This window comes from Pseudopipra pipra, chromosome 11 (genome assembly GCF_036250125.1).
Source record: "Pseudopipra pipra isolate bDixPip1 chromosome 11, bDixPip1.hap1, whole genome shotgun sequence".
Taxonomy (NCBI): Eukaryota; Metazoa; Chordata; class Aves; order Passeriformes; family Pipridae; genus Pseudopipra; species Pseudopipra pipra.
The window spans coordinates 20,350,465-20,378,090 of NC_087559.1; the positions used below are offsets into that span (position 1 = coordinate 20,350,465).

At 45.7% G+C, this 27,626-nt stretch overlaps 1 protein-coding gene and 1 long non-coding RNA gene across 9 annotated transcripts in view; one reads left to right on the forward strand and one right to left on the reverse strand.

The window, feature by feature from the left end:
- FAM120A (family with sequence similarity 120 member A) overlaps window positions 1-2,604 on the reverse strand; it is a 52,459-nt gene extending 49,855 nt beyond the window's left edge. For 2 of the 3 annotated variants that reach the window (XM_064668110.1, XM_064668108.1), the window contains exon 1: window positions 1,675-2,603. In XM_064668110.1, the coding sequence (XP_064524180.1) occupies window positions 1,675-2,148 (474 nt within the window). In that variant the 5' untranslated portion in view covers window positions 2,149-2,603. Of the gene's footprint in view, window positions 1-1,674 lie in introns of all 3 variants that reach the window. The other variant, XM_064668109.1, reaches the window with a different exon arrangement.
- LOC135420526 (uncharacterized) lies at window positions 2,028-27,153 on the forward strand. Of its 6 annotated transcripts, none has more exons than XR_010433581.1 (8): window positions 2,028-2,149; window positions 12,625-12,725; window positions 14,149-14,596; window positions 15,483-15,570; window positions 17,337-17,501; window positions 20,596-20,683; window positions 21,319-22,769; window positions 23,557-27,153. It is a non-coding gene; the product is annotated as an uncharacterized LOC135420526 (long non-coding RNA). The 6 variants fall into 6 exon arrangements; XR_010433579.1 differs by lacking the exon at window positions 17,337-17,501 and having other exon boundaries at window positions 14,149-14,272; window positions 14,482-14,596; XR_010433580.1 differs by having other exon boundaries at window positions 15,483-17,501.
- The last annotated feature ends 473 nt before the right edge of the window (window positions 27,154-27,626 follow it).

The window sequence follows — 27,626 nt, forward strand, 5'->3', positions numbered from 1 at the left end:
AAAACTTTTTGCTTGAAGAACAAAAGTATTTCCTAGCTACAAAAAAATCCCAAAAAGTTCAAATGAGAGTATGTTTTTGCTATCATGCAAATTCCCACCATCCAAAATACCGTAACACAATTCTGCTTCTAGGCTGGCCAGGAAAACACACGACTGCAGCAGACACGGCCATAACCTCCTCACTTTAACCAAGGCCAAGCCCAAGGCATCGTGCTTGGCAGAGCTCGACAGGCCCTGCAAGAATGAGCTTCGCCTCCACTTCCAGTTTGTTCCACTCACGAGGTGGCCCTGGCCTGGTGACCCAATCCCTGCAACAGGATGGGACTTCCACCGCTGAACACCCGCTGCCAGCCCGGGGTGGCTGCGCTCCAGCTCCGAGTTCCTCCATGGATGGGTCTGGCCCAGCGAGCAGGGCACTACGAGGGAGCAACAGCAGCTCCCGCCCCTCATAGTTGGCAGAACTATGAGAAACTTCACCCAAAGTCACCTCTGGGGTGAGCTCCTCGGAGAGAGGCATCTGTACCCCAGGACCGCAGCCCGGCCAGAGGGTTTCTAATCCGGCAAAAGGCCAAATAACATTAAGCTGCTGCTAGTGATCGAGCATGCAACTCCGAAGGTTACATAATATTTTTCTACACACAAAAGTAATTTAGGATAATAAAGCCTACGAGTATGTGCTTCCCTCCTGCTGCTCTTCCCTCCCCAGCAGGAAGGCGAGCAGGCACCTCCTAAAACTGCAGCTTCATCCCCGGGCTTGTTTTTCCAGCGTCTTGTGTTTCAATACACACAATCGCTGGGCTGAACAGAAACCATCGTAAATCAGGAACGTCGTGCGGAGAGATGCGACGTGGTCATATCCTGCAACCTTTGAAATCATGGCCTTCCAGTGCAAGATAGCTATGGAGCCCAGATCCGGCACGAAGGGCTGTTTATGGGGCCGGAAAACTGGGGCTGCCCCTTAAAATAAGAAGTTTAAATGAAGGACTGTCAGCTCGGCGCTGCTGATTGCACTAACTGGAAGCGTTGCTGTTACGGAGTAAGGTGAGAGTTATTCTACGCCTGATTTTAAACGCTTGTTGATACTGGGAAAACACTGAGCAAAACACAAAAACCTCCATAAAGCCGAAACTGCACTCTGTGCTTTTCGCAGCGAGCCATTTCCCCTCCAGCCCAAGTTTAGACACCTCGCCTCAGCCGGGAACTTGTTGCAGATCCACCCTGCGCGAGAACTAAACTGATTAATTATTTTTCCCCCTACTCTCAGTAATTAACTACAGAGATGCTTTTCGCTCACCCGCTCTCCCCTGCGGTACCACAGCCCACAAGGCAAGAAGGGACATTTTGAGTCAAGGGAGCGAAAGAACATGGAGGCAGAAGCCGCCCTGCTGCCGGGCCGGGCCGGGCCACGGGCGCTGCCGCTCACCCCGCCAAGGCCTCCCGGCCTCCGGCCCCGGCGGGGCGGCGGGCAGCGCCCTGGAAATCAGCCGAAATCCCCCGGGGATTGAGGCCGCCGAAAGTTGTGCCGCCCCCGCGGGTCCGGGCGACATTTTGAGGCGCTGAGGGGAGCGGCGGACGGTGCCCCCCCTCCCCCGCGGGCAGCCCCCGCTGCCATCTTGGAGCGGCCGAGGGGGAGCGGCGGGGAGGGGGCGCCGGGACCCCCGGGCTCCTCCTCACCTTGATGTGGAAGCGGATGAGGGCCAGGCGGATGCAGTGCGCCATGCAGACGGGCGGCAGGAACCAGACCTTGGGCGGCGGGGTGCCCTTGTTCTGGACGTGGCTGACGATCTGCTGCGCCGTCTGGCGCTCGTTGCCCTGGCGCTTCACCCACTCGTGCAGCCGGGCCTTCTCCAGGGCGCCGTTGAAGAAGACGAAGAGCTCGATGTTCCCGTTGAAGCAGGCCTTGGCCAGGGCCGCCAGGTAGCCCAGCATGTGGTTCCACTGCCCACCGCTCACCCAGTCCGTGTAGAAGCCGCCGTAGAGCCGGTGCAGGCAGTTGTCGGCATCGATGAGGAGGCGCAGCGGGGTCTGGGGGGGCCGCTGGCGGCCCCCACCCACGAGGCTGCCCCGCGCCAGCTTCTGCAGCTCGACGGGCACCACGGCGCTGGGGCAGTGCTTCTCGATGTAGTCCTGGAATCCCTGCACTCCCATGGTGAGGACCGGGCGGCGGCGGCGGGCAGGCGAGCAGGGGCCCGGCGGTGGCGGCGGCGGCGGCAGCGGGGTCTGGGCTCGGGCCGGGCGGCGCGGCGGCGGCGGGCGGGCGGTGGGAGCGGTGGAGCCGGGTGGGAGCGCTGGCTGCCGTCGGTGGCCGATCAGGGGGGAGTTGTATGGATTAGTGGGGGGCTCATGGCTGCCGCGGCCGCCATGTGCTGCGCTCACAGAGCCATGGCTCGGGGATCCGGGCGGCTGCGGCTCCGACTGCCGGGGGGCGGGGGAGCGGCCGGGCGCGCAGGAAGCCAACCCGCCGCTGCCGCCGCCTGCGGCAGCGAGAGCGGAACGGGCGGGACTTGGCGGCCGCGCCGCTGCCACTCACACACCGCGCGGGGCCGCGGCGGGAGCGCGGCGGAGGGAGCGGAGCGGCCTCGGCGCCGCCGCCTGTGCCCGGTGCCCGCAGCCCCTCAGGGCCCCCCTGCCCTGCCCTGCCCTGCGGCTCCTGCCCGGCCCGGCCCGCCCGCCGCGGCCGTTGCATAACCCGGGCATGCGCGGGAGCGCGGCGGAAGCGAGTGGCGGGGAAGGGGAGGGGGCCGGGGGCGGGAGCGGCGCCGGGGGACCCGGGACGGCAGCCGGGGCAGCACCGGCGGGGATCCAGCGGTGCCGCCGGGCGTTCCCGGGCAGCGGCGGCTCCTCAACCCCGCGGAGGGACCGGCCCGGGGAAGCGGCGTCCCGGGCACCTGTTGCTCGGAGACCCTCGGTCGTGACGGGGCGGCAGAAGCGCCCCCGCATGGGTTCGGGTCGGGCCGCGGGGCCGCGCCCGGCCTGGGAACGGCGCCTTCCCCTGCGCACAGACCCGGCAGTGACCGGCGAATGTGCCGGCCTGGCCCGGCCGCACCCGCGGAGCGTTCGCTGCTGCTGGGAAAGCCTCCAGATCGTAGAATATCCTGAGCTGGAAGGGACCCACAGGGATCATCCAGTCCAACCCCTGGCGCTGCACAGACACCCCAATAATCCCACCCTGCCCCTGACAACATTATTCAAACGCTCCTTGAGCTCTGTCAGCCTTGGGGCTGTGGCAAGTGCCCTGGGGAGCCTGGTCAGTGCCCAACTACCCTCCGGGGGAAGAACCTCTACCTGATATCCAGCCTAAACCTGCCCTAACACAGCTCCAGCCTTTTCCTGGGTCCTCTCCCTGCTCACACAGAGCAGAGGTCGGAGCTGCCTCTCCGCTGCCTCTCGTGAGGAAACTGCAGACCCCAGTGAGGTCTGACCTGTCTCCTCCAGACTGAACAGACCAAGTGCCCTCAGCTGCTCCTCCTATGGCCCCTCCAGGCCCTTCGCCATCTTAATTGCTCTCCTTTGGACGCTCTCTAATAGCTTTAGATCCTTCTTGTATTTTGGCACCTACAACTGCACGCAAGACTCGAGGTGGGGCCACACCACTGCAGAGTAGAGAGAGACAATCACCTCCCTAAACGATTTTGATAGCCTTTCCACCTTGGACAAGTTTAAAGTGACTGTTTGCACTGCTGCCATGACTGGTAAATGAGCATAAGTATCAATTGTTGGGGAAGAAACCCATAAATGAGCATAAATATTGATTATTGGGCAAGAGACCTACTCTTTGCTGCACAGGCAGTGAGGAATTATCTGTCTTCAGTTTTACCAGATGAAATTATTTTTTAAAAGACCAAGATGGGGACTGTCCCCAAGCATCAGAAGTTGCCTGCAAGTTGGTCATTGCAGTGATATCACAGCGCCTGAGCAGTTCTGTGCTGTGCAGGTGTTGGAAAACTACAGAAAATGTCAAGCTGCTGATGCTGTATGTTCACATTAATATTTTATTAATCAGGAAAAAGCGTATTGTTAATGAGGTTTCAGTCAGGCTGGATTGGCACCCACAGTAAATATTCCCAGCAGGGAATAGCTGTTGCAGCAGGAGTGGGCTGGCTCGCTGGCAGGCGCCAGGGGTGTGCATCCGAGGCCGACTGGTGCAGCATCAGGATGGTGGAATAAAGAATACTGAAAAAGCTGTGGAAGTAATCATGAGAAGTGTACGTTTCTTCTTAAAAATCTGTTTTTGCAGTAATCTGAGAGCGTGGTTTCCTATGTAAATAGCCTGATCTCTTTCCAAACTACCATTCCCTTAGAACTCTTAGATTCTCCTACCAGAATAGACGTGTTTTGATAACATCAAAATAATAAAACACTGTAGAACACTTTGAAGGACACAAAAAATATGATAGTACGTCAGCAGTGCTAATAGAAGGAAAGTGGATCAAGAAGAAAGAACCTAGAAATCCAAATATCCCCAAAATCACCAAAATTTCATCAAAACAGCAAGTACTGCCAGACACGAGGTGCCTAAAAGCAGGTGATCTGACAGGCCTACACATATTCAATGCTCTAACAGTGCAAAGTTTGATCACAAACAGGCCATTCCCTAAGTTGTAAGTGATCAGTAGCTGAGTCAAGAAGAATTCAATTGCTGTTGTTAATAGTCTCACAGGATCTTTAGGCTCAGTAGTTTTAGGAATGGCACATCATCCGTAAATAAAAGATGATAAATTTACTCATGGGTGGTTTTTTTGTTTTGTTGTTGTTTAAGAAGGAAACTAGCCCAGAACATGTGCGACCAGGAGCCTGGCTGTTACCATCCTGACTCTTCCTGTGGAGTCAGGGAGGCTCAGTGGAACTGCCTAGGCACAAACATGACCCTCCCTCCCCAGAGAAAAGAGAGAGGAAAAGCACAACAGCAAACAAGGTGCTTCCAGAAGTTATTTGACACAAACTAAAACTTTGACCAGACAATGACAATGGAAAAGAAGTGAAATTTATGGAAAACAAAATTACTCTGTGAAGTAGCTAGACTACACTAGATTTAGAGAGCAATTAATCAAAGGCACAAGGCAAACAAGGTGTTTTTTCATCAACCAGCAGCAGAAAGCCTGCAGGAATCATCAATCTTCTCCCTCAGCACTGAGACACAACACGTTTCACTGTTCCCAGATGTTGGTTGTGTAAGGGAAGGGTTAACAGTGATTGGTATTAAAGTCAGTGACTCATTATCCAACCTGAACAGAAGAGAATTAGGAGTGGCTCCGGAGAAGGAAGGAACTGAACAGTCATTAGGAAGAACTAAGGAATAACCATGTCAGGGCAGGAGCAGAGTTGAACGTTATCAGTTGGTTCCTTTGCTAACGAAAGTCGGTCCCACAGCGAGATGGACACGGACGTGGGCTGTGGAACAGCCACTGTGACCTGGAGGGTACATCTGCCTGGGTGTAACAGATACGTGTATTATCCGTGGGAAACACTTGTTCTACATGATTTCCCTTAATATTTATCCTCCTTTCTCACCCTGGTGTGTCTTGCTGTGGAGCTGCTGCCCCAAAATTTTCCAGTTCTTGCAGTAGGAGAAGAGCTCCCAGCCCTCTCCTTACTGCTGAGTCTGCAAGTGACTACGAGGTCACCCTGTGGGCAGGGTGCTTCTCTGTGTTGCTACTGCAGTGATCAAAGTTTTAGGCAGTCCTGCCACTTAGTTAAAAATAGTTGCAAAAATAAAACAAATTGAAGAAAGAAAAATTGCTTAGGTTTAAAAAAATGTTGGGGACAGAATTTGTCACTCATTGCAGTCTTGCTCTGATTTTGTGTCATCATTGTGTGTCATTTACTACCATGTGAGGCATCCCTTTCTCATCTCTCAGGTTGTGGCAATTAAACCATATACCATCACCTAAAATTTATAGAAGGAGAATTTCCATGTTCAGGTATGTCTCCAAAATATCAACAAACACCATCTCCCTTAAGCATACAATAACTTTTTAAAAATCTCTATGATACTTAGAATGGAGCATTTTCCTCCTCGGACAAACAAATCACCTCACTGAGTCATTTAAATGCTGATTGGTCTCTCCATCAGCATCAGGTCTCTGGGGACTTTGAGTCTATTTCTGGAACTTACCCCTTTTTCAGCTTTCTGCAAGACATAAGATTGCAGAAGCCCGTAGGTCAGCTTAAAAACATTTATTGCCAGCAGTTGCATTGTTTCCTAGTCATCAAGAAATAATATGATTCCTTCAATAACAACTGGGTAATATCAACTCTCACAGCTTCTCTTGTAAAACTTTCTCTTTGCAAAGAAGACTTTGCCGAAAGTCTTCAGCTTCAGCTGCTCTGCCCTCACCCAGCAGGCATTCCTCTGCTCTAACATTTCAGCTGAATTTAAAATTTAAATTAAAATTTATGCCATAACAATAACATAAAATTGCAGGGAGCTATTTTCACTGGTACCTAGTGAGTACAACTTGCACCTTCTGGCTGGGATCAGCTCTTTTCTGTGGAAGCACAGAGCTTCTGCAGGTCCTGGAACTGAGGAGTGGAGTATTCCTCTGTGCTTCCTCGCTGACCACTGTGAGCTTTGGCCATGGATTGATTTGCAGCATCTTCATTTGCTTTTCAGCTCTGCTCTGGGATTGGCCATGTGGAATTTGTGCCCTTCTCAAGAGCTCCATCTCTTCCAATTTAGGCCCCTGGTTTAACTCTGAGGACTGTTTGCAAAAGCTGTAGATGCACAAATCCTTGTGAGATCATCGAGTCCAACCAGTGACTGTCAAATCCACCACTAAACCCTGTCCCTAAGTGCCACATCTACATGTGTTTTGAACACTTCCAGGGATGGTTGATTCTACCACTGCCCTGGACAGCCTGTGCCAATGCCTGACCACCCTAACAGTGAAGAAATTTTCCATAATACCCAACCTGAACCTCCCCTCGTGCAACTTGGGGCCCTTTGTCCTGTCCCTTGTTTCCTGGGGGCAGAGCCCAACCCCCACCTGGCTCCCCCCTCCTGTCAGAGAGTTGGAGAGAGTGAGAAGGTCCCCCCTGAGCCTCCTTTTCTCCAGGCTGAGCCCCCCCAGCTCTCTCAGCCTCTCCTGGTGCTCCAGACCCTTCCCAACTCCACTGCCCTTCTCTGAACACAGTCTAGCAGTCCACTGAGGTTTTTTTGTTTCATCCTCTTGTACCAGCTGGCCTAAGGGACTTTTAGTGTCTGGTGAGAGTCAAGAGTCAATCCCACTCCTTCTTTGCCCCTCTAAGCCAGGGCTGCTGTCCTGGCACCTCTACTCTCCCTGCCCTTGCAGGCAAATGTGTGCCCAGTGATGACCAGACAGGAAACAGGCTTTTTTCTTTTTTTTTTTTTCCCTTCCTACTGACATTTGCTTTTTTATTTTCCTCAACAAAATGTAGATTTATCCGGAGCCTGTTCTTCCTTGTTATGTTTTTCACTCTTACTCAGAAGCCATTTTGGGGGGAGCTGTTTGATTTCATCCATCCGCCTTTGCTGTCAAGACAAACTGCTGTTGATTCCTGATTAATTCTTCAGAGATTTTCTCACATTTCTGGCCCTTGGTTAATTGCAGTGAGGTATTTAAAAACTGTTACTCTTTCCCAAAATTGCTAAATCCTCCTGAGTTCTCACATATTCCATGTGTTTTCTGTACACTTCTCTTAAAGGAAGTTGATCCAAATGGCCAGCATGGGGGAAGGAGCAAAGCAAAGGCACCAGTGCTGGAACAAAGACTCTTTTTTCAGTGTCTTCATATTAGTTGGGAATTTCTTTTGACATCTTAATTTGGCTGTGAGCATCTTGTAATACTTTCTCCTGTTATGGCTCATAGCCTGGTTTTGGTGTGTTGCCCATTATCTCACAGACAGTTATCTGGGTGTTGTTAACAATTACCTGTGTGAAACACTAGTGATCAACTTGCCTGGAGCACCTGTTCTGAGCTGTGGCTGTGACAAACCCCACGGCACATTTTTGAGTATCTGGTCTCTTGTTCCTCCTGAGACAATACGTATTTTATGTGCTTGAAAAAAGCTAATTTAGGGAGCCTTGTATTTGAATGAACTGGGCAGCAATGCACATTTCTTATATGGAATGGGGAATGCAGAGAGAGGGAGAGAAGATGGAACACCACAGGAGCAGGATCATGAGGAGCTGCATTATCTTCCTGGGTGGGTTTTACAGGACTGCTTGTTGGCAACCATTGCTGAGTTGCACTTCTATTTCCTTGGGCCAGTTGACTTGTTAATATCATAGAATCATAGAATCACTAAGGTTGGAAAAGACCTTCAAGATCACCAAGTCCAACCTTCAGCCAAATCCCGCCAAGGCCACTAAATCACACGCCAAGTGCCACATCTGCATTGTTTTTTTTAAAACACTTCCAGCGATGGTGACTCCACCACTTCCCTGGAGAGCATGTTCCAATGCTTAACCACTCTTTCGGTGACGAAATTTTTCCTCACATCCAACTCAGAGCATCCTTGGCCCAACTTGAGGCCATTTCCCCTTGACCTATTGCTTGTTACCTGGAACAAGAGCCCGACACCCACTTCCTTTCAGATAGTGGTAGAGAGCAATAAGGTCTCCCCTGAGCCTCCTTTTTCTCCTCTTCTCTTTGAGTCTATTTTTTTTCCTCTTTCCCTCTTTTCTGAAGGCATCTGCTGCTTTCCAAGTAATTTCTTTAGGCCACTCAAATCATAGTAAAACATGCCAGGCCAACACTGACATCTTTTGTAGACAGGACATACGTGAAAGCACATCACTTACTACATGAGCAACAGAGGAAAAGAACTCTGATAGCCTGCTGTGGTGCCCACGTGCAGATGAGTGGGCTACTATTGGACCAGCAATCCAAAGGAAAGATGATTAAAAAGATGTCACACCTTAGTAGAGCCACTGCTACGCTCAAACTTGAAATTTTTGATCATCCATAGAGACCAAGCCGTCAGGAGTTCAGCCTTGGGCAACTGTGGGGTAAATGACTGTGTTGCTCCAGAACACTTTTAGGGCAAGAAAAAGACTGGGAGCGAGTCCTTGGAGTGCCTGGGAAAAGCAGGCAGGCAGAGGAGGGGGCCGTGACGGCTGAAAGAATTCCTCCTTTCAGAGAACAAGCAGCGCTTTCACGGCAGTGGATGCTCAGCTGCGGCACACACCACACAGATTACATCAGGGCCACTCGCTGCCTTTGATTAGCTGGAAGAAACAAAAGCGTGAAAATTTTCAGTTCTAAACTTGAATTTTCAAGAGAAAAAGCATAAATAATAAGGGCATTATGAGGCAGGCAACGGGAGCTGGTGGGGAGCAGTAGCACTGGTTCTTCGAAAACCTGGAACAGTAGCGTGCTGTTCCCGTGGAGGGATGCATAGTTGTGTGAGACGTACAAAAAGCCAGTATTTAAAGTACATTCTACAGTGCTTTTTGCAGGAGCATCAGTAGTACTACAAACAGATACTAATAGAATACTACAGCAGTTACTATAACAGAGATACTAATAGAATACTACAGCTAGATACTATAACAGATAAGATGCATTTGCAAGTGGTATCATGAGAGCACATCTGCGCTAAAATATATAAACTGTGGCCATTCAGAAGAGCAGCTATTTACACTTCCAACACCTTAAAGCCATGTCATTTTTGTTGACATTTGTGCAATTAACAGAAGTATCTCAGGCATGGAAGTGACAGATTTAGCTACCTAAATGTGCAGTAGGGATGCCAGGTTTGGGAACACCATGCAAGCCAGACCTTTACTATCAGTCTGCTACAGCAACTGAATTCTTCCTCTTGCCCAAACACACGCCAGCCTGGTCTACCAGCACATCACCCAGAGATGTGGATTGCTCAGTTATTTGTCTTATCACGAACTGCCCTTTTTTCATCCCTGCGGCTGTTGCTGCACAGTCTAAAATCCAAGTGTAAAAAAAACAAATGGATTTGAATTGCAAAGTGTAAAGTTGTGGGGCTGTGCCTGCTTGAATCAGCACACAGGCTGAAATGAGGTCCACCAGATCCAGGCTTCTCAAAGCAGTGGGCTGGACACAAGGGATACTTTGTACCTTTCCTGTCACATAGTGGCTCTCCATGTCCATCCCATGGGCACGGCTGCCACTCCTGTGACAGGGTGCTCCTTGAGCTGGTGCAGTTAGAGGAGAGGAGAAGCAGACAATCCTCCTGTTGTCCAGAACTGGCCCACGAGCCACCAATTAGACTGCTTGGAATGACAGCGTTCCGTTCAAAGGGCTGCTAATTGTACTTTAGTGATGATTTAAATGCTGATGATGATCATTTCAGAGACATCCAGATCACTAATTACTCATAGTCTATGTTGAGCTTTAAGCAGGCGCAGGGAAAGTACTGTAGAAATGTGAAGTAATGTTATTAATGTTCTCAAAGGCCTTCACTGCCCTCACACATGTCAAAAGCATCATCTCCTATTCCTAGACCCAAACCTTGACCTGGCTGCTCACATCGGGGATCCAGCTGCCCAGCTGCAGCAGGGGCTCTTGCAGCATTCTGGAAATTAGGAAAGAGGAGCAGCAATTACAAATTACTTACATTCATTAACCAAAATTCTACCAATATTAATACAAATTAACTCAAATTTTGACAATGCCACCACTTCAGAACATTTTACCTTTGAGGTAAAGTACCGACTTGATCAAACTACCTTCCCAAACACAGCATGCTCAGGATGTTTGAATAAACTTGCCAGAAATGCAGGTCCTGCTGTGTGCCCTGCACAGGAAGGACATGGACCAGTTGGAGCCACTCCAGAGGAGGCCACCAGGATGATCAGAGGGATGGAGCAGCTCTGCTGTGAGGAAAGGTGAGAGAATTGGGATTGTTCAGCCTGGAGAACAGAAAGCTTCAGAGTGACCTAATTGTGGCCTTCCAGTACCTGAAGGGAGCCAACAAGAAAGATGGAGAGAGACTATTTATAAGGGCCTGGGGTGACAGGACAAGGGGGGAATGGCTTCAAACTGACAGAGAGCAGGTTTAGGTTAGATATTAGGAAGAAATTCTTGGCTGTGAGAGTGGTGAGGCCCTGGCACAGGTTGCCCAGAGAAGCTGTGGCTGCCCCATCCCTGCAAGTGTTCCAGGCCAGGTTGGACGGGGCTTGGAGTAACCTGGGCTAGTGGAAGGTGTCCCTGCCCATGGCAGGGGGATGGTACTAGCTGATTTTTAAGGTCCCTTCTAAACCAATCCATTCTAGGATTCGATAGTTCTTCCCTCACCAGTGCAGTAGGAGTGGTGGGAACTCAGTTGGCCTGTGGAGCTCAGAGAGCCAGAGCTGTGCTCGTGCCCTGGGTCCCAGGGAGCTCAGTTTCAAGGCTGGCAAGTCAGTACATGCCATAAGCATGAAATTCCTTCCCAAATGTTTACTTATATTCTGTACAAGATGCTCATAGTGTGTTGAGGAATCCATTCTCCAGAAAAAATATTTAGAGTGCAAATCACAGTTTTCCCCTTCAGAAATTCAGCCAAAACACACTGAATCTGCTATCCACTGACAACATAGTGCTGGTCAAGATGTTTATACATAAAACACTCTGTCAGCGAGAGTAAAGCACATATCTTGCCTGTGTAATTGATATCTAGAAATGGAAAAGCTGGCAGAGCTCTGTTCTAAAATACGTGCTTAGGTTACCTGTAGTACAGTGGATTTTGCATGCCAAATCTAAGCAATCAGAGTTTTGAAGAGACTTTTATTGATGCAGGAAAAAAAAGGAGGCTTGTTTTCTCATTGAAAAATAAAATGTATGTAAATAAATACTAACGCTGATTTATTTTTTTCGGTGAAGATTTATGTGAGAGTAATCTCTTTATAGTCCTAGAGTGTATTAGGTTTCACTAATCTACCCTCAATTTGATGTGAGGTCACTGGCCTAGGACAAGAGCGAGGGGATTCCTCCATTCTGTGACCAAACACACGGGGAAGAATGAGATCCTCTCCATACACCTCCCACCTTCCATTCCCTTGGATCCTGTCACTGGTCCCCAGAGAAGAGATCAATGTCTACCCCTCCTCGAGAGGGAATGGCCTGAAGTTGTGTCAGGGCAGGGTTAGGTTGGATCTCAGCAAAAGGTTCTTCCCCCAGAGGCTGGTTGGGCACTGCCCAGGCTCCCCAGGGCAGTGGGCACAGCCCCAAGGCTGCCAGAGCTCCAGGAGGGTTTGGCTGATCCTCTGGGGCACAGGGGGTGACTCTTGGGGATGGGCCTGTGCAGGGCCAGGAATCAGACTCGATGATCCTTGTGGGTCCCTTCCAACTCAGCATATTCTGTGATTCTGTGGTTTGTTTGTGCTGCTCAAGTGGCTGGTATGGAACAATGAGATTTGCACATGGGAAGAGTTTTGCATCCAATTTTTTTGCAGCCATCTGACCCGGGAGTTTTGCTTTCTACATAAACGCTCTGTCCTGCTTCCCTGGGTAATGCTTCAAGCGTGGTTTTTGTGTGCCTCTCCTTCTTCTGAAGGCTGTGCCAGCCATGGCATCTTTGGAAATGAAAGTCCTGAAAAATTCTTGCACTTTTTTACCAAGTGCTGGTTTTTTCCTTTTACGACATTGATGGTATTTGAAACCGAGTAGATCCGAGGGCACATAATTCCACCCTTTTCTGTTTCAGCGAGCGCCTGCCTCGGCTGCCAGCATGCTCCTACAAACCTCCCAGCCTGCACAGAGCAGCAGAGCTGAACTCGTGCCAGGAAAGTGCTTGTCTCGTAAGAGGTAATGTTTAAACTTGTGTATTCCCAGGTTTTGTAATTACAGGTTATTCATTTGGTTTTCATTCTTTCAGCAAGGCCTGAGATGTCGGTGTTGTACGTTTTCTGCCTGATCTACACAGATTACTTCCTCATCTTCATTTATTCTTTTAAAGATATATCACTTGAACTTCACCCTGTGACTTTCTTGCCTGACATCAATCAGGAAAATATTTAAAAATTAAAGAATTAAGTATTTTTCAATAATGGTAACTCTTTTGCAAGAGATGAAAAGATTTAAAACCCTGCAAGCTTGTCACTGAATGACAGAAACTCTGAATTCTGAAAGTTGTACACACATGCAGCCTGGCCTGCGTTCAATGTCTTGACTGCCATGAAACTAGAAAACTAGAAACATTAACTAACAGAAAAAATTTGTAGTCTAGCTCTGAAAAAAAAAAAAAAGGTAAATACTACACAGCTCTCATTTATGAGAGCGTTCTTATTTTCCAAAAGACATCAGTTTAATTCTCCAGATACTCTCAGTATAGCCAGTAACTTTTGTTCTCCCCCCACATAATACTGCACAGGAGAGTGTCTCTTTAAATTCATTTATAAAATAATTCAGGACTGTGGGTGTCTTTGATCTGTTCCTCTCTGCTAAAGTACAGAGGAGAAGAACATGTCGCTTAGCAACCCCGCTTAGCCAGCACTGGGGGAGACAGGAGGGATGGATGGTCCAGAGCCACAAAAGGGGAGGATTAAGCCCTGTCAGGAAACTAAACTTCGGGCAAAACTAAAGCAAGCGAATAAACAAACATTTGCAGAATTGGGTAATCTCACTGTTTCCTTTTTTTTTTTTTTTTATACCCCACTTCTGGTCTATTAATAGCAATCTTCCTCCCCAATGAGAAAATCCGGCATGGGATGGACGACGCAGGCTTCAACAGCGTCAGGCTGGGTTTCAGCTGGAGGGAACCTGAAGTTTAATTTTAAACCAGTTCAACAGATTTTAAATAGAATTAGTGTTGCCAAGACTAATCGTAACTAATTTCATACTGCAGTTTTCCTCTTAACACTTCAAATAAATTTTGTGTGAGTCTCACCCTGTTGTTGGGCAGACCAAATGTCCCCAGCCTGGCTTATCCAGGGTCACTTACTTGGTCATAAATAAACCCCAGATTCTCTGAGCAGTTACCAGGCTGTGATTTGCTGGTAACTAGGTAACATCTTAGTGGCTGCAAAAAAAATACCCATTAGGAAAGTAACTTTGCACTGAAGGTGAGCCCTCAGCCAACCTCTGCCCTTCCTCAGCTGCAGGACAGCGATGTCCTGCAGAGCTGTGACAGGAAGGGGCACCAGCTCAAACCCTCCTCCTCTTGCCCTTGCTGACCAGTGTCAGCCTAGAGCAGCCCTGATTTATTTTTTTCTCAAACATCAAACCCCAGAGCTCTGCATGATTCAGTTATGGAAGAGAAAACAGTGCAAAAAACCTGTGTCAGAGCAAGAATGGCAGAACTAGCCCACTTCAACATCTCACACAGATGAAAAATAGCTCAGAATTAAATACAGGTAAATTGTTATACCTCGTCTTCTATCATAAAGATTGCTTAAAATCTTAATTTTCATCCCACTGTCATGTTCTATTCACCTATAATTTATTACTGAACAGTTAAGCCCTAATGGTTTACATCTCTCCTAGAGCCCAGTGCAGGCAATCCCGTGCTCAAACTCTAGTAAAACTGCAGATTGTTAAACTGAGTGCCTCCCTCCATCCACAGGTTGGAAGCTTGTCTAAACTGGCCTCTGCTGCATATTCCAACAATTACAAACATACCTGAAACCAGACATGGTTTGACTCTGGAGTAACCTTGTTTTCATCTGGTAAGGGAAGTGGTAAGTGCTAGTGTGGAGCTCACTCAGAGCTAAGCTCTTAGAACAGTGTACTGAAGAACTTAGAGCATAAGTGACAAGAGAATTTTTTATTTCCCATATGTAGCAAAGATCTGTAGGGCAGAACTCAGTCTTCAATGAGAATTTTACTGGTTACTGCAGGAGAGCCTGGATTTTACCCAGGATTTCTGAGTGTGCTTTTTGTACTGGCAAATGCTCATGTAATGTGATTCTTTGGAGAAATTTAATTGAAGAGAAATGTGTAAGGCACTTGGCATTAAGTGGTCTAAGTTTGTTAACTTAGAGTATGGAGAATGAAGCCCAAATTAGGAGCAAATAACACTAACTAACTGTGAGCATTTCCATAAAAATTACTTTAGGGTGAAGCTTGGATTCTTGTAACACATGTTTTCTCTATGCTTTCACTTTAATGATCCAAACAAATTTAGAAGCTTTATTTGAAATGTCACAATCTGAAGCAAACCCCATGGACTTGACTTTGTCTTTTCTCTCAATTACACCAGGGTCAACAACTCTTTACTGTAACTCAATACTGAAAAAGTATTTTTGCTGACTGCCCAAATCGAGGGGGAGGAGGAGTCCACAAACAGAAGAATTCTTTTACTTGTGCTTGTGTTCACAGTACCAGTTCATACACTTGGTGGTTTTTATTTTTAGGAAGCAGAAATACGTAATGCCCGTAAGGCCAAGATGATCTTTGTTGGAGGTTCTTATTACAAACACTTTATGTGATTCCTCCAACAGATACAGAACATCTCCAGCTTCTTGAGCAGACTTTGTCAGGCTGATAGTCTTGAGGAACATGTTTTGGACTACACTGATTTAAAAACCTGTACAATTAACATAGCTTTCTGGTTATGGCATCCAGGTTCCCAGATCAGGATGATACATGAAAAAAAGCATGCAGATAAGGCATCGTTTGCCCAAACATGTCATCAGAAACTGACTTCCTAAAGGTATGTCTCAGACTGGAGAATGCAAACACAGATGTGTGATATTTTTCCATTTCAGAACAATCATTATAATATCCCTGTGATGCAAATTACCCTCATGGCTTCTTAATCCCAGTACTGACAGAGGGAGAGTAATCTGAATTCCCAGAAGCACTATGTTGGAGAACTCTCCATTTAGTTCGGCAATTCTGGAAAACACATTGCCCCAGCTAACAGTATTGGGGAAAAGGAGATTATTTCTGGTGTGGTACCATGAGGCAACAGGCCCTGTTCTCAGGGAAGAATCTCTAATCTGAAATGTATCAGACCAGTTCTTTCTCTTGTAATATCCTAAAGGAAAACAGAATTATTCAGCTTTTTGTCACAATGTGTAGAAAAGTGTGAAGTCAAAAACAAGTCTAAGCTCCTCCTCAGTGGAGTGACAATGGCTGTCTCTTTAAACTAAAAACACACTGTCCCCAGTGCCCTCTGTAAAACAGTGGGACATCACAGAAAGTTTTTTTAGTGTTTGAGGCTCAGTTTCCCCAGGAATCAGTAATTACCACAAAGAGAACTGCAGAGATGTGGGACATCTTTACTGCTTGCAGTACCACCACCACACTGCTGACTGCCAGGCAGATGGCATATAAATGGACTGAAAAATCCACTGAAATGCTTTGATGTTGTATAGATGCAGAATTTGAAGGGATTATGAGTGTTTGTTTTTAAAAGAAAATTAATAAAAGACAGTTATAAGGCTATGGAAAATACTGATGGTATAAAAGAAGAAGAGGAAATTCTCATTGTTTTTCTCACTGTGTAAGGAACATGGGCATTCACAGAGGGAGATACAGTGTGCAAAAAAACCTAAACAAGCCCAAAGAAACCATTCCCTGTTGGATTTCACTATGTGTCCTTACTGCCAAGCCTGTTCCTACCCACCTCAGGTGAGTAGGGATCATGGCCCAGCCTGCCCAAACCAGCCCTGCTCGCTCCTGTCTCTCATCAGAGACACCACAAGTAGCACCTACATGGTGCTGCAGCACTGAAAATTTGTGACTGGAAGCAAATGGTTTGGCAGGAGAGAAAAAAATAGGTGCAGAGAGGTCCCTGTCCTCAGAAAGCCTACTGAACCAAGCCTTTTCCCTTGGAAGAAGTCGTATTGGCATGGTAAATTTAAATGTAACAGTGACAGTGGCAGAATATTTCCGAGAAAGCCCCTTATTAATATTTTGGCAGCATGAGATTGTTTTTTTCCCAATTGCACATGTTGCTCCATCTGCCACAAAGCCATTGGTTCCAACAGCCTGGCCTTCCCTGGGAAAGGGGCATCACAACACGTGATGATTGTTGTTGGGCTGTGAGGAGAGGAAGGTGACAGGAGTGTGTGTGTGTGTGTCTCACACTGCAGTGCTGTGCCCTCTTGGCGAGGAGTTTGCTGTGAGAAAACAAGCCAGCTGAGGAGGTGTTTCCTTCCTGTTTACTAGTGTGTGAACTATTAATTTAGTTGTGTTTGGTACCTTAACTGGTGGCCTGTTCTTAAAGGGTTTGAGCAGAGGGTAGTGGGCTACATAGCTTGCAATAGCAGCAAAGGCAAAACATTTGTTTAAATTTAGTAGAATTCTGTAAATAGGCTTTTAAGAATCACATTAAACAAGAAATGGTTCTATTTTTCAACATCCAGTGCCTCATTTTGGAGTATACAAAAGTTCTTTCGTAATTAAAAAAAAATTGAACATTTTTGTCTTTTGTTCTTCATTGACATCACACCAACTTCTCACCATTCACAGGGACAGGAGGGAGAGTCCTCCATGCCAGGACAGCCAGGGCACATCAATCATCCACATGCCATCCCTGCTTCAGCTCAGGACTCTATCTTCTGAACCTCAGGTCACCTCCCAGCCACGGTGGTACTGGCTTACCTGGGGCATTTTTGGAGCTTAACATCATAACAGGTGTGTCTCTGCAAAACACTCCGTTTTTAGAAAAACATCACATTTTCACAAAGATACTTTCCTGATTTCTTTTTCTTAAATCTGAGTTATAATGAGGGTAAGAGGTATGTGATTCCTTAAACCTAAAGGAGACATCCAATGGAAAAAAGCAATCTTAATTCTAAAATGACTGTTTCAGTGATGACTTGTAATCTGTGCAGTTTTATCTGCTTGATAATACCCCGCTTAGTGTTAGATCTAAAAAAAGAATGAAATGAGAAAATCATGCCTTTGATATGCATTAAGTTATTCAGTTAGTAAATTAGTGAATCTTATCCTGAGTGTTATTAGCTATTAGCATGTTACACTTCTTGATGTTGCTCATGAAGAATGCATATGAAAATGAGGAAAAAAAATTCCCTTTTGAAGTTCCTGCCACTTGAGTTGTTGACATTTCTTTTAATTGGTGAATGTCCTCTTGAATGCAGTATTCCACTGTCTGGTTTTATGAGAGATTCTTCATTTTTAATTTGTTCTCCCATTGATTAGACTTTTTTTTTGAATGGGTAGCTCTTAAGATAATTAGCCTTTCAAGGGAACCATGTTCTCCTAAATAGTTATTAATGAGTATCTCCCCCATTCAGTACACTTAAGCCTTTTTCATTAGGGGAATTTCAAGCTTACATGTGGTCTGGTTGAACCAGGCCTGGTACCACCAAAGACAGTAGGAATCACTACAGATTTCAGGAAGAATGAGATCAGACCCTGGGAGTGAAGAAAGATCATTTACATTCACTTTGTCTTTGGCAGATGTCTGTTTTCTAGGAGTACTTACAAACAGTTCTTCAGGATACAGGATAGATTGAGAAGGGAGTGAAATGAGTGAAAGAAAACAAGGTGATTCCATGTGAACCAGGACTCCATCTTCAAAGGATCCCATCTGCTGCAGCTGGGCCAAGGAGCCTCAATTAGTCTGCCTGGTTCCCAGTGCTGGAAATGTACAGCTCCCTTTTCTTTAAAGTCAGTGTACGTAACATAAACCCCTAAAACCAACAATCATTCTGTATCTGAAGTTAGTTTCCCACTAAAGATCCAAGGATCTTCAGTCAGAATATGCTTCAGTTTAGGAATTGTTGCCAGTGTTAACCTCACAGTTAAGAGCACACTGGATAATAAAATACTCCAACATGTCACACACAGCTACAGTGACCCGATCCCATTCTGGGTCCTGCTTGGCTCCCCTAAGCCAGTTCTTGTCCCTTCCCTTCCTCTCATCCTTAACCTTAAACTCTGCCCCGAGCATTGCCAGGTATCCTCCTGCTGAAATACAGTCTTACTTTTGTATGTCACACTCTGTCCTTTCTGTTTGCTCTTTCAAAACAGACTGAAACATCCTCATCCCTTCTGTGCCTCCCCATAGCTCTCCTGCTGTCTTTCCTTGCTACCTCCACACTTGGCCATTAAGGAACCTCTACCACAAACATGGATTTTCCTGCCATTCCTGGACAGACTTGTCTTCTATCCAAACCAGAATCTCATGGCATTTCTCCATGAAGGTGTAGCTATCTGATCAAGGTCAGTGTCCTAAAGCAGGGGGGTTTAGAGTCTTTCAAGCTCATGCCATCAGTTTATTTCCCACTTTCTGTGAACAGTATGATCACTGCTTTTTTTCATTCCCATCTGCTGTCTCAACCTCAGCAGAGGTCACACCATGGGCCAGCCTGGACTGACTGGATTTAAATTTGTCCCTTATTTCTCCATGACAGAAATGGCATTTCAGATATGTCCTTTTCTATCATAACTGAGAACTAAAGCTTTGAACCAGGCTCTGATGATCTTATGGCTCACATCCATAACATTCCTGCTTTCTGGGCTCGACCAATGCAGTTAGGATGATAAAGTCAAATAATTTTATCTAATTTATGGCTTTTATCCTTACTAGTCTCTTCAACCTCCTTTTGTTTCCTGCTTCTCTGTCATTTCAAATAAGTTAACTGCTCTTTGCTTTCCCAGTGCCCTCCTTGACCCACCTCCCCTATCCATCTTTTTCACTAGGAAATTGCTTGTCCCTCACACGGGCAGTAATTCCAAAATTTTCTCTGTAGCCAAGAAGTCATTTCACCCACAAAGCTCTCTCCTAAATCTCCTGAAGATGCTGTGAGTGGATCCTTGTTTTCCTGTCCCATGCACAGATACAGTGAGCACGCCCAACGCAGGCTCTCTGCTTCCACCTTCTCCTGCCTGTCTGTTGGGCTGGTTTGTCACTGCCCTGCCCTGGGGTTGCTCTTTTCATCCACATTTATGCACAGCCAATTTCAGTGGGTTTTTATTCCATTTTTATTCAGCTTTCTATAAGCTACAGAAAATAATAGTTGGCTGTTTTGTCTCTGCCTGTACTGATTCTTCAGTCCCTGAAGACCAACATCTTCCTTGCAATAGACACTAGTCGTTTTTTCAGAAGAAATAGCACAACAACTTCAGTACAAAAAAAAAAAGGGTCAGAAACATCAACATCACCTTTCAGGTAGAAAATCAATATGAAAATAATGAAACTGAAAAAAAAAATTTCAAATAAAGCCCAAGGTGATCCAACACAGGTTGTAAAAGCCAGAATAAATGGCCAACCAAACAACCACTGCAGAGTCGTAACTTAAAGAGAAGCTTGACTTTGGGGAACAGCAATGTTTATAGAGAGGCTAATTTAATTTTATTGAATACTATTAAAATACCTATTAAAAGTTACAAGTTGTAGTCCAGAATTCTGCAGTGCAGCTCAGAGGAGAGCTAGCATGGGCTATGAGCTGGCCTGACACGGTGATCTATTTCTGATATCATATAAAATAAGCTATTTCAAGAGCGCATTTCCAGGCAAGCTGCCTGGGTGGAGCCCTGCCCTCACTGCAATCAACAGTTTTGCTGGTGACACTGGTGAAATTACGTTTTCCTCTTGTTTTTAGCCTCTGCAAGATTAAATATTGGGCCAGGAAACCCGTATCAGTTCTATTGCATGCAATACCAGTGATTTTAAACACAATATCTTCTTAGGATGATTACTAAATGGAATTTGAAAAGTGATTTATCAAGATAAATTATTTTTTTTTGGTTTATTGCCCAGATTTCCTAATTGTGCCATGTTACTTTGTATGGTAGCTGCCTCTGCTGTACCAGGACAAAATATACACTTAAGCCTTTGGGCATGAGAGGTGAGTCGTTTCCATTCCCCATCCCACTAGAAAATCAACAAAAGCAAGCCTTTAATAGTATGAATTCCATTATGGCCCAGCTTGGCAAGCACCTAAATCCTGCAAGTGCTATGATTTATCTTTGAACTCGTTAGTAGCACAGCATAATTAACAAGTAAGCTGTAGGAACATGCCGTCGCTCTGCATTTACACGGCATTTGCTGTGCAGTTGTGGTATAATTACAGAGATTATACCTGCTCTCTAGAATAAGAGTACATGTTGTACCTCATTTTGTGCCATTTCACACCAGTGGAGCAGAGCGCAGCGTGGTGGAGCTGAACAAGTATTTCATTCTGCTGTAGGTAGACGGGTGTGGATCTGCACAGAGTGCTGCTATTCAAACCTGCACTGTGGTTTCAGGCAGCTTGGGGTGGCAACCTGGCTTCTGGAGCTCAAGTGATTTATATTTTGGACTGCTGCCCTTTCAGTGATGTCAGTGCACTTGAATATGCAGATTTAAAAACAGGCAGGCTAGCATTTGGGTTTTTTCAGTATAGCAACCTTCCTCTCTCATCCATAGTATTGTAGGTTTCTATAGTAATTACAGGACATGCATGGCAAGAATGTATCTTCTTACAAAGATTTCATTTTTTAGATTTGTTTTATGCCAGCACATCCCCATTTCTCTGCCCTAAAACCCCATTGGTACCAAATGTGAAGTCACATCACGTAGGCACTGGGAAAAAAATACAGGCAAATGATGAAAAGTGCAAAGAAACATGCTGTGCCTCTGAGTTGGTCACATTTTATGTGATTCAGTGTAAACTGTAAGTAAAACTAAGTTAAAGATTCTATTATGTTTGAGATCTATATCTAGCAGGAAGGGGAATACTGTACACAGCACTTGGTGTAGGAATTGCTGTGCCACTGCTCCAAAGCAGGGCATCAGCCTTTAAACTCACACACTGCACTATTGCCTGCTCTGAGAAGCATGCACAGGCCTTCCTAGAGTGTGGATATTCCTAGAGCAGCAGCCATTTACACAGGCCTTCCTAGAGCATGGTCACACCACCACACTGGTCAAGTAACTCAGCAGAAACATGGATTTATTTGCTGTTGCCAGAGAGTAAAATTTCACTTCAGCATACAAGAAAACTATCTAAGAGCTCCCTGTTCTGCTCCAGGTGGAAGAAAAAGAAGGGAGCTTTTCTAAGTGTAAATTATTGTTGTTCAGCTTCATAATAATTTTCTTGTCTTGAGGGACTTGGTTTATGAGTACGGTGTTAAGAACTCTGAAAGGCCAGCAGTGTGACATGACAGGGCACGAGCTGTGCTGTATTCATTTCCAGTTACTGTGCTGGCATCATACAACTACATCACCGAAATGAGATGCAAATTAACACGATATAATTATCTCATTTGAATGTCTCACAGTGATTTTACTCTGTGCTACGGCCAGTGCTCTCACGGCTCGTCTGGGTTCTGCAGATGTTGGGAAGGCAGCTCCTGGGGCTGGGCTGGATCCAGCATCCAGGCTGGGGAACAAGCCTCAAACTGCTTGTTTGAAAGTTGGGTTCAGGGAACTTTGATGCTTAACATCAACAACTTGTTTCTCTCACAAACTACGTTATCCGAGGAGTTGTTTGTGAACACTGGGAGTTAAAATTTCACTTTGGCTCAGATGGTGCTGGTTAAGGACGTGAACACGGTGCACAAAGTCTTTTCTGCACTGACAGGTTTAAAAATCATTTCAGAAGAAGTTAGAGAGCAAAATAAAACTTCCTTTTGCAAAATTCATATTTTAAAAAATGTTAGTTGGGTTTTGACTGGCAGTTCTCAGTATTTCTATGTGGATTTCTTTTTTTTTATTTTTATTTTTAACTGTTTTTCAAGGTTTTCCTGTTTTCATAGTGGACAGCAAGAGACAATGGAAGAGATGCCCATCCGTGTCCCAGTTATGGTCACAAGCATCATAATCCATGAATTTCATGACTTTTCCATTTCCATTTTCCTACAACCATCACAGAGTTCTGGGCTGGCAGCTGCAGCAGCCATTTACAGTAGCTGAAATACCAGCAGAGCGTTTCCCCTGCACACCACCCAGAGGCAAGGCCTGTATTTTACAAACATTTCAGGCCAACTGTGAGACTTGGGATTGAAATGCAAACTCTGGAGTACGACGGCACTTTGTGCCTGAGTTGACTTTTACCTCCTTTTCCGTGTTGTCAGAGTCAGTCCAACGCTTTTCTTTGTGAGAGGGCACATGGTAACAACCCCTGAATCCTCCTGAACAGTGCAATCATTCTTTTAAACTTTTATCTTAAAAGACAGTCTTTTACAGTCTGAGAAGGGCAGTTTCCTCCATCTAAAAAAATGGAGAAGTGAGAGCTTTGCACTGACCCCAGCACGGTCCAGGTCTTCAGCTTGGGTTTAGATACACCCTTGTTTTTCATTCAAGCGTAACAATAACCAAGAGAATCCTGCCAATATTTCTGGGAATGAGGTAATTTTTAAATGGTGAAATTGTGCATCATTTCAGTCATAATTTGGAACCCAACCACTTCATCTGCCATTGAAAGCCTCATCTCTCACAAGGGATGTTTTATGAGACAGAAATTGTAATGACGGGATGAGACAAAAGCTCTGGCGAGGAGCAGACTTGAGTCACAAAGTGGTAAAATAAAGTTCTCTGCAGGGTTGGAAAGCTGATCTTCTAGTTAGAATGGAAATTTACAGCTGCACGTGAACTGCAGGCATCTCCATGAGTGTGTGTCCCCAAGTCTTAAATAATGTTCGGTGAAATGTGATTTCTCCATGAATTTTCTGTGTTCAGAAGCAGGATTGTTCTCGGGGAGAATACTCAAAACTGGCTCTTTTGATGTTTTGTTCACAGAAACAGACACATCATGCAAGTTCATATATACAGGGAATGGAATTGGGACTAATGTTTGAAGACTTCTCCCAACAAAGCGCTCCCAAATGATTTATGGCAGGAGTTACTTGCCGAGTGATTACAACACGTGTGTCTGGAACAGAAATGTTAAAAGGAAATCAATCTGCTTGTGGACAAATAATGAAAAGAGGAAAAGGAAAAATTCCTCTAACAAATATGAAACTGCAAATTATTCACTCAGCTCAGTTGGCAACAACCAATTTTTGTGGTAGTAGGAGCTTGTAGAGTAGGAGGTAACTGTGTGAAGAATGATTGATTTGGTATCTTATATTGCAATTCTGGAAGGGGTTCAACATCTAATTTCAAAGCCATTTTCCTCCTTTTACCCAGTAAAGAAAACAAAATGATAGTTGATGTCTGTGAGCTGTTTTGGGCAGATAGGATCTATTTTGTGTCCTCTGGACACTGACAATGGCTGGCTCATACGAAAGAACAGTTATTTATTAGAAAAGATCTCTCTTGCCAGAAAAAAAAAAAACCAAAACCTGCCTGAGGAAGGACATTACCATCGTAATGCTTTTTGCATCTTTCCAGAAAAGACACATGGGTCTGAACTCGGTGCATCTTTGGGTTGTGGAGCCTTGTGTAAGCTGCACCTCCACCAGCTCATCTTTCAGTTCACAGTAATAAAACAATCACTTATTTATTTCCCTCTTGGAAGAATACAAAACACATTTTGGACATCTCTCACCTAAGACCACCTTTTGTCTCTCTTTCCCCACTCCTGGGAGGTAGGCAGCCACCCTGTGAGAGGCTCTGGAATGCTGCAGGGGGATGCCAGCAGTGAGTGTTGTCTCCTGCTCAAGACAGAGAGTGACTGTAGCATGCTCTGTTTATGCCTCTGGAGTGGTGGATGTGAGTTCAGCATTCAGATCTCCTTAACTCCTTACATGTGTATTCTCAATTCAATAATGCAATTCCTAGTTTAATTCCTGAGCAGGCACGTGCTGTCTTCCCAAGGCATAAAGATGTGAGGGAATCCACTTCATCCCTACTTCTTTACTTCACAAAAACCTTAAAATGCTAAAGCCATAAATAGGCATTACAGCACAATCTTTGGGTGAATGATCTCCAACATTACTGCAGATCTTAGTCATAGTGAAAGCTTTTACAAGCTACTTTGAGCTAATGGCAGAATAGTTTTCATTTAAAGCAGTGATGTGTTCCTTCCCACAAATGCTAATTGCCATAATTCTATTGTAAGTTCTGGGCTTAGTTCTGGGCTGAGTTAGCTCCTTATAACTTAACACTAATCATTGACCAGAGATTAATTTTACTATTTCTGTGGTTTTGGAGAGAAAGTTACCAAGACTGATACACTTCCATGTCCACCAAAGGCAACAATGGAAACAAGGTGTATTTCTGCAAGAATTTTCTAGGCAACCTCTTCAAAAACAGAAGGATGTGCTGCAGAAGGTGATGTTCAGGAGCCATTTCACCAGCCCACAAGGATATGGGGTGAGGGTATTTGCATCCATCTGAGCTGTGCCCAAACCATCGTGAGTTCCTGACTCTTACACCTTTCCTCCTATTCTGCAAATCCACATTAGATTCAGACTACTTGAAATGTCTGTGGATGGCAATGCCAGTCCACAGCTGGTGAATGTCCTGCTCACCATTGGGTGCCTTACAGAATCACAGGATCTGCTGAGTTGGAAGGAACCCACAAGGATCATCCAGTCCAACCCCTGGCCCTGCACAGGCCCATCCCCAAGAGTCACCCCCTGTGCCCCAGAGGATCATCCAAACCCTCCTGGAGCTCTGGCAGCCTTGGGGCTGTGCCCACTGCCCTGGGGAGCCTGGGCAGTGCCCAACCAGCCTCTGGGGGAAGAACCTTTGGCTGAGATCCAACCTGAGCCTGCCCTGACACAGCTCCAGCCATTCCCTGGGTGCTGTCCCTGGTCCCCCCAGAGCAGAGCTCAGTCCCTGCCCCTCCTCTGTCCCTGCCCAGGCAGTTGGAACTGCACTGAGGTCTCCCCTCAGTCTCCTCTGCTCCAGCTGAACACACCAGGTGCCCTCAGCGTCCTCACATGGCTTCAAATCAAGGCCCTTTCTGCAGCACCCTCCTCCCTGGGACTGGAGCAGGGGCACACAGCAGCTCATCACCTGCAAAGGACTTGTCAGAGGACAGCTGATGTGTTGGTGGACCAAATTCCACAATTTCACTGCAGAAGAGCTTTCATTCTGACTGTAACATGAATATAGACAGATTCCTCAGCCTGCTCCAGTCTACAAACTGCAGATAAATATGTAGGTTGTTTGATCCTGGTTACAAAACCCACCACTGCCCTTTGCCTTTACCCTTCCCCTTCCCTGCAATTTGAGGAAGTTTGCTTATAAAGGGCAATAAAATGTTCAGCTGCTGCAGGTCCCCCTAAGCCCACCAGCTTTTTTGCTTTTGTTTAATTTGCTACATGTGATTAATTCCAGTGAGTTTCTGCCAGGCAGAATCTGCAACTAAAAATACCCTGAGTACACGTAGTGTGCTGCAACACTGCCGGGAAGTAAACACAACCATAGTCCTCATAATCACTGTTTTCCCAAAGAACTGCTGCTCCCAGCAGACAGCCTATTTCAGGCTGTAAATAGAAATCAGAAAATGAGATTTTCTTTCCCTGGTAGTTCTTCTCCTGGGAATTTTAGTGCTTTCCTCTGTGCACCTGCTTTGGGTGTTGGTGGCAGCCTATTTGTAATACCTGTCTCAGAGGATTGGGCACTAGAGCCTGCTCTGAAACACTGAAACACCAGTGGACAAGGGACATCATTCCCACTAGTACCAACATGTTTTTTGATATAAAATCACGTGTAAGATCAAAACCAGATCAGGATAGCCTGATTTACTCCATGATTCCAGTGACAGTTCATTCCAAATTCAGATTTGCAAAGTAAGTAAAGGTATTTCCCAGCTCCTTGCACTTCCTGTTCCAATAGTGGCAATACATTTGCCACTCTCAGTTTTGCAGACTGCCTGTTACCTGCTGTGGATTATCCAAGTCCAGTCACGAGCACAGACACTCCTGTCAATACCAGGGATGTCTGGCCTTGCCTCCAGTTCACAGCTCAGACACTGTTATCTGAATCCATATCATGTGGATCTAATGCAAGATCTTTGCACAGCCTTTAAATCTGAGAAGTTCTAATTATCTACCATCAATTCTTCTATCATCAGTTTTATCATTCTTCGTGTATTATACTTTTTTTTTTTCTGGAAAAAGCTTTGCCTTATTAGGAATTCAAGAGATTGTGTTTTGGTACAGCAACATGCAGATCTCAGGACTTGGGAACAAATCTTTAATGTCAGATGCATTTTTCTGTTACTTCTAATGGTATCAAGAAGGATTTTTTGTGCTAGGAAATACCTTCATTATTTCATGACATGGGTGATATTTAGGCCTGTATCCCCTCATTTGATTGAATGCTACTCACAGGCATCCTTTGACCTGCTGAGTAGCCAGTAGTTTATTTTAGTCAACTGTAGTAGTACTGAGAAGCACTCTCTTCCTGCCTATAGAAATAAAAAAAATTAACCTTGGAAAAGCATGATTCATGCTGTTTTCTTCACTGAAGGAAAAGGAGTGGGCTTTTTTGGGTACAAACCTATTCAGTGAAAGATACCTTAGTCAAGAGGGGTCAGCTTGAGAGCAGCACTGCAAGCAGACAAAAGATTTTCAGAGAATATGTGAAAAAAACAGTTGGCTTTAACTGAATGAATAGTAACCCCACTTTGTGTTGTACCACCTTGTGTGGTAAACCTGACATTTCAGCTTGTTGTCATAGTCATCCTCTGTCATTCTCTTAGCTTTGTCATTTACAGCATTCATGTGCTTGACTTCAAGAAGTCTGATGCTGTTCACTTGTTGCTTGGTTTGACCTTAAAAATATCATTAAAATTGCAAAAAAAAGTTAGAAAGTTGGAGAACTATTATCCAGAAAAAATTCTTGGGGCACAATGAAAGATGTAAACTCTCGGATTTGCTTTGAAAAGGTAAAAGAAGCAGTCCCCCTCTGCC